The following is a 19,465-nucleotide window of genomic DNA, read 5'->3' as shown; positions in this document are numbered from 1 at the left end:
GTGTAAAACCAACACAAAAGTGAATGTGCATAAAAATTCTAGTAAAAATTTTATAAGAAACAAAAAAAAACCCTGATGTTTTACAGTTGAGTAGGCTGTCTCTTCTGTATATCCTGAGTAGTATTGTTTTTTGATCACCAATGTATGTTATGTTTCAAATAGGATAAAACAACATAGTTACAATTTCTTTATAACTATTGCTACACCCTTTAACAAGTTACTTGAAGACTTCAGGTTTAAACTATTAATGACGCAGGGCGTACCTGTACGCCCTGGTCCCGTTACTGGGGTTTGAAGCGTGCTCACAAGCTGAGCACGCTTTAAACCCAGAGGGTCCTGACTGCTATCAGCAGCCAGGACCCAAGGTTAATGCTCGGCACCGCTGATCAAGATGATTCCCGACATTAACCCTTTAGACGCCACAATCAAACTTGATTGTTGTGTCTAAAACTAAAGTAAAATTATCCCGGCAGCTCATCAGCTGATCAGGATCATCAAGGTGAAACTGAGATGTCCCGATCAGCTGAGAGGACGATGGGAGGCCTCATACCTGCCTCCTCACAATCCAATTGGTCCTCTGATGCTCCAGCCAGGCTCTGCAGACGTCCGATAGGTCCTCTGATGCTCTTGCCAGGCTCTGCAGGCTGGATAAGTAGAGCACCAATAACACTGATCAATGCTATGCTATGGCATAGCATTGAACAGTATATTCAATAAAAAGATAGCATGGTATAGCCCCCTATGGGGACAAAAATAAATAAAGAAATTGTAAAAAAAAAAAAAAAGTTTACAAAATTAAATTAACCCCATCCTAATAAAAGTTTTAAATCCCCCCTTTCCCATTTTGTAAATAAAACAATGTAATAAAAAAACAAGAAGGAAAATCATATGTGGTACCACCGCGTGCATAAATTTCCGAACTATTACACTTATGGTTAGCTAAACCGCACAGTCGATGGTGTCCACATCCAAAATTGTGCATTTTGGGTCACTTCATACCATAAAAACTTATTAAAAAACATTCAAAAAGTCCCATCAAAACAAAAATGGTACCAATAAGAACTACAGACTACGGTGCAAAACATTAGCCCTCATATAGCCCCGTATGAGGAAAAACAAAAAAGTTATAGGGATCAGAAATAACAATTTTAAACATACTAATTTTGGTGCATGTAGTTATAATTTTTTTTAAGTAGTAAAATAAAATAAAACCTAAATAAATTGGGTATCCTTGTAATCGTATGGACCTACAGAATAAAGACTTCCATAAAGTGCTCTGTGTAGAAACGAAAGCCCCCAAAAGTTACAAAATGTTGGTGGTGTTTTTTTAAATTTCACCCCACAAATAAGTTTTTCTTAGTTTCGCCGCAGATTATGTTATAAGTGATGTCATTACAAAGTACAATTGGTGATGCAAAAAACAAACCCTTATATGGGTCAGTAGGTGCAAAATTTAAGGAGTTATTATTTTTAGAAGGGGAGGAGGAAAAAATGAAAGTGCAAAAATTTTAATCGACTGGGTCCATAAAGCCAAAATGGGCTAGTTCCTTGAGAGGGTAGGCAACCTTAAAGAATGTTAGAATTATACTTTTTTTTCTCACCTAGTCTGCATTGTGCATTCAAGACTTTTGTCTAAAGGATTTTCCAATGGAAACCTATGCCTTTAACCCCTTCCCGCAAATGGACATATATGTGCGTCCACTGCGGGCTCCCACTGTATGACGCGTGCTCAGCAGGTGAGCTCACATCATACCTGGTGGGTCCCGGTTGCTACCAGCAACCAGGACCAATGGCTAATGCCGAACATCGCCGATCAGGCTGATGTCAGGTATTAACCATTTAGACGCCACGGCCAAAGTTGATCGCGGCGACTAACAGAGGTTAATCCCGTTCCCGGCTAGCTCAGTGGGCTGATCGGGACTGCCGCGGTGAAACCACAGCGAGAGGACGGGGGAAGGTGTCTTACCTTCCTCCCGGCCATCCAATCGGTGCTCCAGGCTTTCAGTCAGCTTTGCTAGGCTGAGGCAATGGAGCATGGATAACAATGATCAATGCTCTCCAATGGAGAAGCATTGATCAGTGTATGCAATCTAAAGATTGCATGTTATAGTCCACTATGGGGACTAAAAAAAAGTGTTAAAAAAGAAAAATAAGTAAAACAAAAAAATAAATATGCATTAACCCCTTCCCTAATAAAAGTTTAAATAACCCACCTTTTCCCATTTTTGTAATAAAAAAATTAAAATAAATAAATAAAACCTAAACGTGTGTGGTATCGCTGCATGCGTAAATGTCCAAACTATTAAAATATAATGTTAATTAAACCGCATGGTCAAAGGTGCAAGGGTAAAAAAATTCCAAAATCCAGAAATGCATAAGGCTCCCATGTTAGGGCAGGCACACCAAATTGTTAAAAAATAAAATACTGAAGAATTTAAGACATTAATCCTGAATACAATTAACAGTCACATTAGCTTGTCCCTTTGGCTAGCTCTGCTTTAAAGGGTACTCTGGAGGGGAAATATTTTTTTTTTCAAATCAACAAGTGCCAAAAATGATAAAGATTTGTTAATTATTTCTATGTAAATATCTTAAAGGGGGAAAACTTAGATATATAGATATATATATATATATATATATATATATATATATCTATCAACTGGCTCCAGACAGTTAAAGAGATTTGTAAATTACTTCTATTAAAAAATCTTAAGCCTTCCAGTACTTATCAGCTGCTGAAGTTGAGTTGTTCTTTTCTGTCTAACTGCTCTCTGATGACACCTGTCTCGGGAGCTGTCCAGAGTAAAAGAAAATCCCCATAGCAAACCTCTTATGCTCCAGAAAGTTCCGGAGACAGACAGAGTTGTCAGTAGAGAACACTGTTGTCAGACAGAAAAGAACAACTAAACTTCAGTAGCTGATAACTACTGGAAGGATTAAGATTTTTAAAAAGAAGTAATTTACAAATCTGTTTAATTTTCTGGAGCCAGTTGAACTAAAAAAAATTATAATATTTTTCCTGGAATACCCCTTTAAGCTTTCCAGTACTTGTCAGCTGCTAAATGTTCCAGCGGAAGTCATGTAGTCTTTCCAGTCTGATCACAGTGCTCTCTGCTGCCACCTCTGTCCCTGTCAGGAGTGGAAAAGGTTCGCTATGGTGATTTGCTCCTGCTCTGGACAGTTCCTGACACAGACAGAGATGGCAGCAGAGAGCATTGTGGTCAGATTGGAAAGACTACATGACTTTCTGCAAGATATACATCAAATTATAAGTACTAGAAAGGATAAGATTTTTAAACATTTCTAACATATTTAGAAATCTGTGTTATTTTCTGGCACTAGTTGATTTTTTTTTTTTTCCCCTCTGGAGTACCCCCTTAATACTCTGATCCAAAATACATCTAACAATTATATATATATATATATATATATATATATATATATATATATACACACACACATATATATATATATATATATATATATATATATATATATATACATATATATATATGAATTACTTCCCTCATCTGGGTCACTTATATCCACAGTGCTGGTGCACTACACCTAATTCTGCATATTGTTCAGCAGGTTTGGTTCACTTAGGGTTAACATCTGCTCTCAGCAGGTTTGACAGCCTGTGCTCTTGCGATCCTGAAACACTGCCTCGCACACAGTGTTGACAGTTGCTGGGACAACGGGTCATGTGACCAGACTGGTCTCATATTTTTTTTATTTTTTTTTTTATCTAAAGCCGAGGAACGTGCTTTCGATTCACCCAAAGTGCAAGAAAAAGTGCAAACGTGTTACACTAAAAAAACGTGCACAAAGGATGCGGTCTATCGCAAGCCCTTCTCCGATAGGAGAGAGGCCCCCCAACAAACCTTACCCTTCGCCTCCGGACCAAAAGGTACCTGCGAGGTTCCAGGTTCGATGTCCCTTTTCGCCGAAGCTACTAGGGGACCACAAATGCTCCCGGCATCCCCCTTGGCGTTAGCCAAGGTATCTGCCCGCAGAGCCGATTACGGTAGTACCCTGCCAAAGCAGGAGTACCCGGGGTGTTTGCAGGGAGGTGCGGAACCTAATGGCCACACACACCTCCCCTAGACCGCCAGGAGGGACACCCAGAAGGGCTACCGCATCCTGACAAATCCTGTGAACACACAACACGCAAAAAGTGACACAGTGAGACAAAAAAGAAATAAATAAGTGAATGTGTGCAGATATACTGCCCGGACATCCGGCCGGATCTATAAAAATTTCTCTGATCCTAGCCAGAAGGCCGGGAATCAAGAGGTGAGTGCCACAAGGTGAAGAGATTATGGTGCCCGTGCTTCAACTCAGTGAGTCTATCCTCCCAGTGAGTTTCGGCACCTCGGGGTCACCACTCCCCGAGGCACAAAAGTACCTCGGCTCTAGACCCTCTCAGCCTCATGGCGAGACCCGGAGGGAACAGGTCACATCGGGGCAGCCGTCGAGCTGATTCCTCAGAACCAGCCCCGGAAAGCCCTGGTACACCTGCATCCTCCATGCAGCACCCATCCCCACCAGCCCCATATCGGCGTTACTGTCCACCGGCATGAAAAACTGATAAGAACAGATACTACACTTGATCTTAGCCAAAAGGCCGAGAAGCGAGACTGGTCTCATGACAGGGATCTCATATCTGGAAGTGCTTTCAGCCTCTCACGCAGGCGCAGTAACTAATTACCCACGCTTGCAGCACCATTACATGGATCAGGTGAATGCCTCCCCTTCATTGTTCAGTATGTATGGATTTCTATGAATCGTTTTGTGTACACATGTGTTGCATATCTTCTTGTTATATGTAATTTAACTATGAATTGTATTTTTCAAGCTGTGTTTTTAATATTTTTACTATTACTCTGCACAGTATGCACTAGCGCACTTTATATACCAGTATGCACTATTTTCTACATGAATTTATATTTGCACTTATGTAGTTTTTATTTGATTTGTATTAATGATCACTTTATGAAATTGTTTGGCACTAATGATTTGTATGGGCATAAAAGCCCTCATAGGTTTGTGTATCACTATGCTTGAAAAAGGCTCCAGGAGGAGCTAAAACGTTGAAATGCTGACATGAGATATTAAATCACTTATTTTGTTGGAGTGCTGCGCCTTTATCTGGTTCTTATCTTGGATGGACTCTGATCAAGTCCTTTGGGACGCTGGCACCAATTTTTTGGTTGGACTGGATAAGTAGTGCTGCTTTATTTTGGGGATATATATATATATATATATATATATATATATATATATATATGTATATACACACTGTATCTAACAAAACAATTTCTGACCAGGATTTCTATAACTGCTTTCACCCTTGCATGCCTCCAGTCTGGATTTGCAAAAACTAAAATAATTTAAGTTATTGACATATTATCTTTGTGCTGCAAGATGGACAATTGCTGTCAGCTGCAAATCCCCTTCAATTCCCTTTCAAAAAAGGAATTAAAAATCAGCGACTTGAGCCTTTGAACACACAACTATTTTAAAGGAAAAAGTAGCTCTGTTAAACCACACTATTTGGGCACAATTATATAGATCATTCTTTGCGGTCATTCAACTTAGTGTAAGCTATAGAAAGCTGAGGGAGATGAGGGGGTCTGGTCATATACCTCTTATGTTTAACACCCCCAACAACATCCCCCCCCCCCCACCCCCCCTAGGATCTTGGGAATCCAACAGAAGGGCGAAGATGTAATTATAATGTGTGCTATTTGTTGTGCTTACAGTGGTGTGCATGTTTAATGGCAAGGGTGTGTATTCAGCTAGCGCATCTCCCGAGATCCTGTTCAGTGCTGCCCAGAGCTAAATGTTGGTAAGCCGATGCACATTAGATTTCTATAGTAAAACCATCATGTTAATGTGGTCCTACAAATTTTATTTCAGTGTTCTGTTCTATTTTCTTACAATTTGTTACGTCCATCCTCGCTTTCACTGTCTCAACGTACACTACCTGCAAGTTGATTATTTAGTTACCTGGATCTTATTGTTCTTTCTCTTGCATTGTTCTTTCCCACATTTCTGTATTTTACTTCATTTTGGAAAAGAAAAGAACATTTTTTTAAAATGTATACTGTGCACTATAAATTTTAATATGGTGTCTATTTATGGAATAGGGCAGTCTGCTGTGTTATTCCATACATCAAACAGCTTAAAATTATTCTCTTTTGGTCTCTTCGAGAATGAGGGCCTATATATTTGCTTGACATTCGTAGTGTGAAAAAGGGCTTATAAAGTATAAAATGGCGATTACAATGTTAATGTATATTGGTTTATTCACAAATATGACTTCTAAATTCTTTCTTGATTTTTAACTTCTTAATAAGACATAAGTATTGATATTTATATTTAGGCATAGCTTTAGGGAGTAATTTCCAATTAACCTCAATAGTAGTAAAGATTTATATATATCAGGCTACAAACTACAGACATTAAAGGTTGTCTAGTGAAAATTATCTTATCCCCTATCCCAGTGAGCAGACCCCCATGATCTCCAGTAAGCAGACCCAGCTCTTAGTGAGAGTACATGCTGTAGACAGCGCACACTCCATTCATTTGTATGGAAGTGTTGAAGATGCATGAGTGCTGGACATGTGCTTCTCCGTCGCTCCCATACAAATGGGACCCTTTCCGTAGAACAACAGGGATTTGATGATAACATCCTTTCCACTGGACAACAACTTAGACAAGAAAGCATGTAGCAAAGCATGGAACTGGATAACTTTGTAGCAAAAACTTGCTATCCACAACCAACGTATGGATTATAAAAACAAAACAAATGGTATGCATAACTAACAAAAGAGCCCTTTTAACACATACACAGAGTATCAGTATTTAAAAATACAAGGCCTTGTTCTTAGCCAAGTGATGACTAAACCTGGAGCCATGCAGTTGAATATAGTGAAGAATAAGCTATCCAGGCCGTGAAAGTTCATATGGGATGAGATAGTGGGGTCCCCAAACACTTCCTAAGTATGTATTAAAACAATGCAGTATATCTGACAATACAGTATATCTGCCACTTTTCCTTTCAAAGGCAAAAGGAATAAATATAAAACATTTTTTAGAAAGCAAATACTCCATCAAGCACTTCAGTGCAGTAATTGGTCCATCTATTGAAAGCTCTGTGGTAACAGAGAGTGCACGGTGCATGTGCATTATATAACAACTATATTTCAACAAAGCAGCTGGACTTGCTTGGACAATAAATATGTCATTTCTTAAAGGTCTGAAAGACTTAATGTGTGAGGCAAAGAAATTTTAAGTTGATAGGAAATGAATTCCTGGAGCACTGTCTAACCATTACACATATCAGTAATATCAGTCAATTGTAAGACTTAAATGGGCACTGTCACCAGTACTTATGTACTACAACATATCTCTAATATATATTCAGAATTATTATTATTTTTTAAATATTGTATTTTACATTTGAAAACCAGCCTGGCGTGATGTCACGCTTGAATTTGGACCGATGCCGGCAGGGCAATCGCTACTAATTCAGTCAGGCTGCGCCCGCTCCCTGCCTGTCAATCAGACAGGCGGGAGGGAGCGCGGAGAACAGAAGATACGCATATTGGCTCCCTGGCCTCGCACATGCCCGCCCAGCCTCCCGGCATATAGGAGTTGCTGCTACCAGACTGTCCTGCCCTTTGGTATGTATGTCTTCTTTGGGGGGGGGGGGGGAGTTGGTTGCGTGGCGGGGTTCGGGTGGCAGGGTTTGGGGGGCATGGAAAGATATTGTTTTCAACACAGGGTGCCTCCAATTGTTTCACCACTACAACTCCCAGCATGCCCTGACAGCCAATAGATGTCAGGGCAAGCTAGGAGTTGTAGTGGTGAAACAGCTGGAGGCATCCTGCAGAGATGATCTAAAGGCGGAAGTCGGCACCCCCAGCAGGCATCAGTGATGTCGTGCCTCCTGGGGAAGTCTGCCTGGTAAGTGAGCACACTACCAGGCAAACAAAAAGACATTTTTAATATAGTAAAAAAAAATAAAAAATTAAAGGCAGGGAGGGGGTTAGGGCTAGATGGGAAATAGGCAGGGACAGAAAAAATAAAAAAAAGGATGGTAGGAGCAACTCTTTAAAGGGGTACTCCACCGGTGCCAGAAAGTTAAACAGATTAGTAAATGACTTCTATTAAGAAATCTTAATCCTTCCCGCTGCTGTATGCTCCACAGGAAATTCTTTTCTTTCTGAATTTCCTTTCTGCCTGACAACAGTGCTCTCTGCTGGCACCTCTGTCCCTTTTAGGAACTGTCCAGAGTAGGAGCAAATCCCTATAGCAAACCTATCCTACTCCGGACAGTTCCTGATATGGACAGAGGTGTCAACAGAGAGCACTGTGGTCAGACAGAAAGGAAGTTCAAAAAGAAAAGAACTTCCTGTGGATCATACAACAGCTGATAAGTACTGAAAGGATTAAGATTTGTTTAATAGAAGTAATTTACAAATCTGTTTTTTTTTTCTAAATCAACTGGTGCCAGAAAGTTAACATTTTTCAGTGGAGTACCCCTTTAACTCCCTCCCTAACCTAGCTCACAAATTATCTTCTTCTCCATTATGGTTATTTTTATCTGATTAGTCGATTAATCAAAACAATAATCGGCCACTTTTGGCGACATGCGGTAACTGATTGTAACTATTCCAGCTTACCCATTTTATAGGCTAATTCACACCAAAATAAAGCGGCATAAACTATCCCTGGCTGTCTTTAGATGCCTGTCAGCGTTAATATGCACACAGAGGCATAGGAAGAAGCAGTAACTTTATCCCGGCATGTCAAAATGTATTAATTTTTTGGGAGTAGTAACAGAATTGGTGGTGTAAAATAGTCAAGACTGAAAAAGAAATAGCTCTTTTATGAAAAACTGAAAAAATTATCCCTTTTCTGGGGATGATGGGTTGTGTATGTGTAGGCCTGGCTGGAAGTAGGGCGATGGTGGATTTATCTTTCTAGTAGTAGCCCGCATACAGCAGGTGGTGGCTGACTGATGTTAATAGTGTACAGCATGAGATAGAAGACAGATGTTTATAGCGTACAGCATGAGACGGCGGACTGATTTCACTAGCGTACAGCATGAGATGGCGGACTGATGTCACTAGCATACAGGAGGGGTAGCACTGCCTAATCAGTGGCATCTGGCACAGGAGGTTTAAATTCCTCACTGATCCATGTCTGCTTCATTTCAGTAAAAGTCAGTTTTTCCACGCTGCTGGCTGACAAGCTTGTTCGCTTTGAGGTGACCATGCTGCCTGCTGCGCTGAACACTCTCCCCCAAGCCACACTAGAGGGTGGACAAGACAGGACACTCATGGCAAACAGTCTAATCTGGTGAGCAAGAAGTCCATGGGGTCTGACTGGAAGTAGTAGGTTTGCCAAAAAGTCAATTTTATTTTTGCCAGCAGCCCTGGCTGGCCACAGGATGGTTGCAGAAGCAACAAACTTGAACTTGGCCAGCAGCCCTGACTGGCTGCAGGGTGGTTGCAAACACAACAGAAGAAAATGAATTGCCAACATGTTTCGGTTTCCACGGAAACCTTATTCATAGCGATGTTTCATAGAGGAGAACATCCAGCATATATATTAGTCCAAAATACTGAACAGGTATTGGACACACCTCTCATAGGGCATGTATTCCGATAAGGTAATTTATTCAGAGTGGTTAAGTATATAAGGACGGGCATATATGCTGTGTGTGCACAGAGGTATATAAACAGTGTCATTAATAGTATAAATACACTCATATGGATACACAGTTAAATGTATTTGTTTTGCGATATATTAGTAAATGTAAGAGCTAATTCTTGTAGTTCAGTCCCCGTGTGCATCTGGTGTCCAGACGGAGGATCCAAAACGCCTCCCTTCTTAACACCAGCTTACTCCAATCACCACCTCGTCTAGGTGGTTTGACTCTTTACATTTCTTGGATATTAAGATTAGACAAGTCCCCGGCATGATTTTCCAAGTAGTGTTTTGTGAGCCCAGACATAGATCTCTGAGGGAATAGAGATTGGTTACGGGATGAAAGATGTTCGGCAATTTTCGTTTTAAATTTTCTGGTTGTACAACCAATATATTGTAAGTTGCAGATATTGCATGTAGCAAGGTAGTATGTGTAGTATGGCAATTGATAAATGATTTAATATTATAGCTAACACCAATTGATGAAGATTTGACGTTATTAGAAGTGTTGATATATTTGCATGAATTGCATCAAGTGTGGCCACATCTGTAGCATGCTATACAATCAAGCCAGTTTTGTTTCCTTGTAGGTTCTGTTCGGAAGTCGCTCGGAGATAGTTGATTGTACATTTATTTACCTTCTTCGGGGGACAACTCCGACTTCTGTATTTAATATTTGGGACAAGGTTTCGTCATAGTGGAGAGCAGGTAGATGTTTTAGGACAATTTGTTTTATTGGTTCTAAGTCCATACTATAAGCTGTGCTGAATGTAAGAGGGTCAGTTTGCTGCGAGTTGTGATTATGGTAAGATTTATTTTGTAAGTAATGTCTTTGTGGTTTGGAATATTAATAGCCCGTTGAATATCTGATTGTGTGTATCCTCTGCGTATCAAGCGAATAGATATATCTGTACAAGTTTTTTTGATATTCTCGTGTTTCCGAACATGCCCTTCTCGCTCGCACAAATTCTTCTATAAGGAGGTTCTTAATGACATGCCGTGGATGGCAACTTTTGGTGTTTCGTGAGTGTTCTTTTATTCTCCATGGGTATCCTTTGGTTTTAACAAAATGAATTAAAAGTGAAGTTTTAATCCACTTTTCCATCACTATCTTCTGGAGCAGCTGGAGGCCCCTGCTTTTCTGCCCTCTTCGATATCTTTCTCCGGGAAACAGCCCTCTGCTTGCCTGCCCTGCTCTCCATACCTGAAGTGAATTTCCAGTCCTCTACTCTGCTATAGTGGTGAGCTGAATCTTATCTTTTTTCTTTTTTGAACTTTCGGCATGTAGCAAACTATTGCCAGCAGTTTGTTTGTGGTACAGTTTGGTTTTAATTTTATTCAATTGCGGGTTGCTCATCAGTGTGTCATCCAAGAAGTTAGTATTAGGATTTTCGCATTGGGTAGTAAAACGTAAATGATCGTATATTGATTATGGTTTAAGAAACTCATCAAATTTAACTGCTTGTTCTTGTGTACCAAGCCCCACCAGGAGGAGGTTGTCCAAGTATCTTCCATAGCATCCAATTAGATGGAAAAATTGATTTGAGGTGTTATAGAGGACCATCTCTCCTCCCAGTGGGCCACATACAGATTTGCCAGCGATGGGGAGAATTTTGCTCCCATGGGGCATCCAGTTGTCTGTAAGTAGTATTGTGTATAAAAACAGAAAAAATTGTGTGCGAGCAAGAAGGACAGAACATTCAGTATATATTGTTTAAGTTCTGTAGTGAAGTTACTGTATTTGTCTAAATGACATACTATAGCTTGTACAGCAAGGTTGTGCGGGATACATGTATAGAGTGCTACAATATAGGCAGATAGCCAAATTGCATTCTTCATGGGGTTTGACTGAAAGTAGCAGGTTTGCAAAAAAGTCAATTTTACTTTGGCCATTAGCCCTGACTGGCTGCAGGGTGGTTGCAAACACAACATATTTGATATTGGCCAGCAGCCCTGGTTGGCCGCAGGATGGTTGCAAATGCAACAAATTTGATTTTGGTCAGCAGTCCTGGCTGGCCGCAAGTTGGTTGAAAAAGCTACTAATTTTAATTTGGCCTGCAGACCTGGCTGGCCACAGGGTGGTTGCAAAAGCAAATGCAGCAAATTTGAATTTGGCCAGCAGCTATGGCTGGCTGCAAAAGCAACTGCTATAAATTTGTTGAATTTCACCCCAGCCAGATGGCCCAGGCCTGGCTGGAAGTAGCAGCAATGAATGGAGCAAAACAGTTTTTTGCCCCTGGCTGTAAGTACAACTCTACAAATCAAGCATGCAGGGTACGGCTCTCTCAGCAAAATAATGGCAACTAGGTACTCATTTTGGCCAGCAGCTCTTACTGGCTGCAAGGTGGTTGCAAAATCAAACGCAATAAATTTGAATTTGGCCAGCAGCCCTGGCTGGCCACAGGGTGGTTGCAAAAGCAAACACAACAAATTAGAATTAGGCCAGAAGCCCTGACTGGCTGCAGTGTGGTTGCAAAAGTAAATGCAAAAAGTTTGAATTTGGCCAGGAGCCCTAGCCGGCTGCAGGGTGTTTACAAAAGCAAACTCAGGCCTGGGAATTTTAATTTGGCCAGCAGACCTGGTGCTGGGAAATCCCACTGAGACAACAAAAATGGAGCAAAGCATTTTTTCGGCCACATATTGCCCCTGGCCATAGGTACTACTTCACATATCAACTGTAGCATGCATGGTACGGCTGTCTCAGCAAAATAATGGCGACTAGGTACGCGTCACCTTGGCTTGGCACACCCCATTAGTTGCCTAAAGGCCGTGGAGTCCACAAGTTAGTATGGGAGGGCCTGTGCCACCAACAATTTGGCCAAGTAGGAATTGAGGCGCACTACAGCAGGGTGACTGGGAGAATACTATTGTCTGGAGGGAATGGATTCCCCAAAGGATAACTGATGGAATCGGGGAGGAGGAAGGCATGACACAGATAAGGCAAATCCCAAAAATGGCTGCCTATGGAAGAGGCCTGGCTGTTAAACAGTTGGGAGTAGAGTTGAGCGATTTTTTGAAAATTTCTGGCCTTATCCCAGCATGTCAAATATTATCCCTTTTTCGGGAGTAGCAAGAGGTTCCATGCCGTGAAGAATACGGCATGGATTTTTCCAAGCGTGGCAAAAATTATCCCTGGAGCGACGCTCCAGCAGACCTCCATAACCACTGTGTACTATATTTGGGTATGTATGTATGTATCCCTCATGGGAGCCTGTTAATGAGAAGACCTTGTGGTCCCAGCTGTCTATGTACCGCATATATATGAGGATACTTACCATATTATGTTTTTGTTATATTGATGTGGGTCTGTTTCTGGAGTGATGCCTATTTATTTCTCCACCCAGTGGAACTTTTGCTTCCCTTGATAAAATAAAATTTTTATTGGATTTTTAATGTAGATCAATAAAATTATTCTTTTATATTATTAAAAAAAAAAAAGTCTCCATTCTCGTCTTTTGGATTAAAAAAAGGCCTGGATGGAAGTAGGGTGATGGTGGATTGGTGTTACTAGTAGTATCCATAAATTCCAATTCCCTTCAGGGTTAACAACCCCTCCGGGACTAAGACCCCCGACTAGGGTCACCCTTTTAAAACTTCACTTTTATTTATTATTTGTTAAGAACAAAATGAGGTGCAAAAAATAATACAAACGAAGGTGTTTAAAAACACAATATATAGGAATTGGATTGGTCCATTACTGGTTCCACTAATTCTGATTCACTAGGGCTTATATGTTAGGGACTCTTTTACATTGATCTGGATCCTAAGATTCCAATCTTCATAGTCCACATAACATGCACCTCCTCTATCTAATTTACCAATTCCTATTATTGCTGTTTAAAAAGTGTTCCCTAGCATCCCCCCGACGTTTCGCTGGAAAGACCCAGCTTTATCAAGGTATAGGACACTAATGTTGGGAGTGGGTAATCGCTGTGATATATATGTCCTCTGTTTGTAGGTGTGGTCATTTACCAATTTATTTTGACCAATCAGGGACTGCCATATCACTATTTTGTCTCTTAGTTATGATTCTATATCCTGTTACCTTCTGTCTTGTTACCGGATCACTTCCGGGTTATCTAGGTCATGTGATATCCATTTCCATCCGAACCTATCAACGATCACGTTCCATCCTTATTTCTTACTTGTTTGTAATTCGTGGTCCAATCCAGATAGGTCTTGTAAGCTTTCACCTTCTTACGTCACTGAACCAATGATTGTTAGTGCGATCAGGCATGCGCATTTGTCCCGTCCTACCCCTTCTATCATACCACGGCTTTCCTCTATGGTATTTCCGGCGCTTGCGCACTGGGTTCAGTATTCCCATGGTAACAAGTAAACATATCTCCCGACTTATCAGTAGTTGCGATCTTTCTCCACGGAGCTGGAGGCTCACGCGCACTAAGGTATTCCCGGTGCTGGCGCATTAGATGTATGTTGCCATAGAGACAAGTAAACAAACTAGCTCTCTGACAGCTCTCGATCTCTCTATATGATGTCATCTTATTGTATCGTTATATCTATTATATCTTCCTATTATTTTATGTACTATACCGGGATTATTGATGTTTATAACTATATCCTGACCATATTGTAGTTATTACCCCCACATTATGGTTACTAGGAGAAGTATAAGGAGATACAAGATAGTTTGCTATATAGTAGCCTATCATCTTATTCATTTCTTTGTTAATTTTCTTATTGGTAGATTCTTCCGGATCCAACCAAGCTGGTCCACGAGGTAAGTATCACATGGTTTGGATATATAAGGATGTGTAAATAATTTATCTTATTTCTTATTTTTCATTTTTATTCTTTTGGAGCAAGTCACTTTACTTGTATCAAGGACCAGACCCACCCAGGTAATTACAGGAATGACCCTATACCAATTAACAGGGATATGGTTAAGATGTCATTGGCAAATTACCCACTTCTTCCTTTAGTACTATTTTAACTATTATTCCACTCACTAAATTACTAAATTAACTATATATCAACCTATTTCATTCTAAAAATGCAGAGTAGGAAAAGCCTTCATTAAGACCATCAGGTGATTTACTCCTCAGACGGAAGATCCATCTGGCTTCTTCCCTTTGGAGGAGATTATCTATGTCTCCTTTTCTTGGCCCCAATTTGACGGTGGTAATTCCCCAGAATTGAATTACTTCCAAACTATTCTTGTGTACACTTCTCATGTGTCTACATATTGGGGTCTCAGCATTGGTGCGTATTGTACTCAGATGTTTACCCACACGTCTCCTCAGTTGTTGAACTGTTTTCCCTATATACAATTTCGGGCAACCACATTTTGCTGCATAGACTACATTTTTACTGTTACAGTTAATGAAATCCCTAATTTCATATTTCTTTCCATCAACTGGATTAACAAAGGATTTAGTCCGTGGCATGAACTTACAGTTCACACAATGGCCACAAGGATAAGAGCCTGGTGGTGGTAGGGTTGAGAGCCAATTCAAATCATTGGCTACTTCTATATCCTTCTGATGGCTGTGTACAAGGATATCCTTGAGGTTAAGACCTCTCTTGTATGTTATACTTGTTTTTTTTACTTATTACTTCCTTGAGATCACTGTCCACTAAGAGTATTGGCCAATACTTATCCATAATTTTCCTAATTTGAGGGGAATAGGCATCATACATCCCTATGCATCTTATAGTTTTTGGGGGATCATATTCTTCTCCTTTTTCCTCCAAAAGTGATGTCCTAGTTCTAGAGTTTGTTTTATTATATGCCTGTCTCATAAATTTTTTAGGGTATCCCCGATTACAAAATCGTAACATGAGATTTTGGCTTTCCTCCCTGTAATCTTCTTCCTGCGAGCAGTTCCTTTTTGCTCGCAGGTACTGGCCATAAGGTATACTCTTGCGAAGCGATCCTGGGTGCCAACTTTTCCAATGTAATAAGCTATTAGTAGCCGTGGGTTTCCTAAAGATCTTGGTTTGTATTCCCTTATTCTCATCTATTCTGATATTTAGATCCAGAAAATTGATAGATTTTCCTCCCACTTACTAGTAGTATCCAGCATACAGCAGAGGGTGGTGAGGTAGAGTTATCTGTAGCCAGCAGAGAGCAGGCATTGGTGGACTAGGTATATCCAGGCTTTGTGATACATGAGGTGCTGACGCAGAGCTGTGCCTGTGGACTGTGCCTCATTTTCTCTCTGCAGAGACGGCACCATGCCTGCTTGCCTGCATCTGGTAACATAGTAAAGAATTTCCACACGGCAGGATACAGTAAATAGCCTGTCTGTGGGAGAGACTCATGTGAGTAAAGGTTGATAGAAGCGTTTTTGTAAGCTGGCAGAGAGAAACTCTCCAGCTGGTAGTGAGGGTAATCACTTGTATAGTAAGTGCCGGACAGGCAAGGTTTTGCGTTTGTCCCTGTATTGTTATTTTTATTTGGCTTGCAACTAATTCTAATAAACCTGACCAAGAGTCTGATTGCATGAACTTGCTGCTGTTTCCCTTATGTGGATAAAGACAGACACATGTCCCTTTACCTCAGCAAAGGGCGATCCCTGACACTTCTCACAATTTATGTATGTATGTATATATGTATATATATATATATATATATATATATATATATATATATATATGTGTGTGTGTGTGTGTGTGTGTGTGTGTATTTCTTCATATCCCTATATCACAAACAGAAAGTGATGCATACCTAGCTGTGTAAACTCAATATACAGCCCCAAATTTATTGGCCAATAGCTGCTGACAGACCAGTTTGCTGAAACACTAAACAACCCAGCATTCCAATTCAGCTAGGAGGATGCAATTTCACTGTTAGCTCCAACTAGATTATGCTTTAATTGTTATATTTTAGAGTCTTTCTCTTATGCACCTAACTTATATGAATAACTAACATTTTCTGCAGCTAAACCCCACTGACAAGGAAAAATAAACAATCAAAAGAATCGTGTAGAAACTAGTTAGTTAGTTTTTAACAAATGTACACCAGAATAAGTAATGAAGTTGTAATTGTAAGTAATTGTATTTTAATATATAATAATTTTGTACAAAATAATTAAAAAAAAATTCAGATTTTCTCTGGTACAGCCTTCATAAATCTTTTACTAATAACCAGTTTAGCCATTTTAGCTCTGCCTTGTTTCCCCACAAGCCTGTTAGCCTCATATTTCAGATTTTAACTACCGTTAGCAAAACTGTTGAACATTACATGAAGGATTCTTAATTATGCCAACTTTAAGATAAATCAATGGATATATTATTGTTCCTGGCACATTAGTTCAGTTTTAATATGTTGCAGCATGCTTGACTAATGCAGTTGTTTATTCTTGAGAAATACGATCAGTACTTACTCAGACATATACATTTGTTCTTACTAAGGTCATACAAGGCAATTCATAATGTTGCTCAAAAAAAAAAAAAAAAATTACAGTACCTGCACAGCTTCCATTTTGTACATAGAATCCTGCTCCACAGCTGTCTACACAGCGATCTCCACGTTTCACTTGTAATGGGTCCCTGCATGTTATGCAATCACTTTCTGAAGGACCGTGACAATCTGAGCAGACTTCATGACATACTAGAAGACAAAGGGTAAGGAGAGTAAGGAAAAGTCAAAACATATCTGCAAAGGATGTGGAATAAATGAATGAGCAAATGAGTACATTAATGGACAATCAAAAATTTTAAAAATGTCAGCTCTTATTTCTTAAACTACTTCTATGCAAAAAAAAATAAAACCGCATAAACAGCAGGTGAATGTAAGCTTGAAAAGAAAATGGCAAAAACAACAACAATAAATAAACAGATGCATGGATTCACTTTTGCTGTTGAGCCAGAACTTTGGCTCCAAATGTGTCAGAATTGTGGCTCAACAAGATTGAGGAATACCTTTTATTCATAGTGCACATATTAAAAATAGTGAAGCGTGCCCTGTCATCAGGCATTGGGGAAATGGTTAATCAGAACAGGGAGGGGGTGGGTGATATCATTGGAAAGGGGTGAAGCTTAAACATGATGCCAAAATGTATGTACACGATTTAAAGTAGAGCAACTAATAGACTACACAGTATAAATTTAGACTAGACAGTCTATAGATGCACCAGATTTATCAAGCAGCCTAAGTCATAGTGATAAATCTTTCACATTTGTAAACTGTTGGCCTACGTATACATGTTCTAAGAATCAGAGCGTTTAAAAAAATTCCTAATAATGGGGCTGGACAAAAGGTGTGAAACAGGATATGAAAGATCCCAAAAAGTCCTATTCACTTTAAATAGGGTCCTTTGGGGTCCCTTTAAATATGTATCCTTAGTTGACACCGTTTCATGTTTATATACAGGGCATGCACGTTCTTGCTATAGCCCTAGTGAGTAAGAAGAGATGGCATGCTTGTGCTGTCATGTTAAAGAGTAATTAAGATGTGGATTTTAAGTATTTATGACATCATGGTGAAATCCTTTGGCTGAACATCCCCATAAATCCTTCCTATTAATGTTACAAAATGGGTTGTCTCATGAGAGGAATTACTGATTATTTAAAAATAAATGTAATACACAGACAGCTTGAGTCCGGCAGGGAGTGAGAGCTGTTGCTTGTTTATAACTTGTTTCAATACAAATAACATAGGTACACAGAAAAACAGCATGAGCAAAGCCAAGAAACACAATAATGCATAAAGAAACCATCAATATACTAGCATTGAGTACATTCTAAAATGATACAGATTGTGTCAAACAGTACAAACTACAATAAACAAATATAAACCACAAAGTGGTCATGTGTCATTTGGTAAACAGGTAAACCAAGAGTAGTTAGATACAAAGGAAAAATAGAAGGGAGGATAGGAAGGGAGGGAAAGAGTCAGGTACCAGGAACAATCAAGCAATTACATGAAAGCCTGAAGGTAGGACAACTGAGATGGGACAGTGTACTGCATCAATATGGTATCACACCACCTGTCCCAGACTTTAGCTACAAACAAAATGGAGCTGATAGTTTTCTACAAGGTCATATCTCATCTTGTTTTTCCTATATTTTTTGTATAAAAACATATGTAACCCCCTTATCACTGAATAGTGTTGCCGGCATGATATGTTATAGCGACATCTACAAGGAACTGTACTGTCACTGTGGGGGTTGCCTGTTTCCCTACTGGTTAAAAGTTTCATACCCATGGGCAGGTGTCAAGTCCTGGGTAAAAGCCACAGTAAGGGGAGTGCATGTCATAAAATAGTCTTCTAGAAAACAGGGGCACATTGGAGAGCAGAGGCCAGCATAGTCTTCTAGAACATAAGGGGGGGGGGGGGCTTATGGGAATCAGAAGGCAGCAGTAGTTATCATGAAATAACATGGTCTTCTTGAAGCACCATGAGGCATAAAGGTATCATGGGACAATAAGCCTTCTCTTGGAAGTTACCTGAAAGACAATGGCATGAGGAGCCACAGAGGTCCTTTCAGATGCAGCCATATCTGTGAAATGACTGTACGGTAACTATACAATGGATTCCTATGATTACACCTTCATCCTCTCTTTCCCATTAGAGGTCTCATATATCTGGTAGCGTACTAGTTCTTATCTGATTAAGATCATTTTGATATGTGGATGAAATTATATCAATTAGTAAGTATGGTGAAAAGATCTTAAATCGTGTACAGTACTGCCAGATTTATGTGGTTAGTTAGAAGGGGCCGGAGGTTGTATAAAAGTCACTTCCATTTAATATATCCAGAGATTAGATATTTG

The 19,465-nt window shown here is 39.8% G+C and overlaps 1 protein-coding gene and 1 non-coding gene across 3 annotated transcripts in view; both read right to left on the bottom strand.

Moving 5' to 3' along the window:
• FRAS1 (Fraser extracellular matrix complex subunit 1) overlaps positions 1-19,465 on the bottom strand; it is a 596,246-nt gene that overhangs the window by 309,922 nt on the left and 266,859 nt on the right. For both annotated transcript variants that reach the window (XM_056568808.1, XM_056568807.1), the window contains exon 15: positions 17,156-17,299. In XM_056568808.1, coding sequence (XP_056424783.1) covers positions 17,156-17,299 — 144 coding nt within the window. The remainder of the gene's footprint in view (positions 1-17,155; positions 17,300-19,465) is intronic.
• On the bottom strand, positions 4,452-4,639 carry LOC130343718 (U2 spliceosomal RNA). The gene has a single exon (XR_008882992.1). It is a non-coding gene; the product is annotated as a U2 spliceosomal RNA (small nuclear RNA).

The sequence above is a fragment of the Hyla sarda genome, chromosome 1 (genome assembly GCF_029499605.1).
Source record: "Hyla sarda isolate aHylSar1 chromosome 1, aHylSar1.hap1, whole genome shotgun sequence".
Taxonomy (NCBI): Eukaryota; Metazoa; Chordata; class Amphibia; order Anura; family Hylidae; genus Hyla; species Hyla sarda.
The sequence above is the reverse complement of the archived record's forward strand: the minus strand, read 5'-3'. Positions and strand labels throughout refer to the sequence as shown.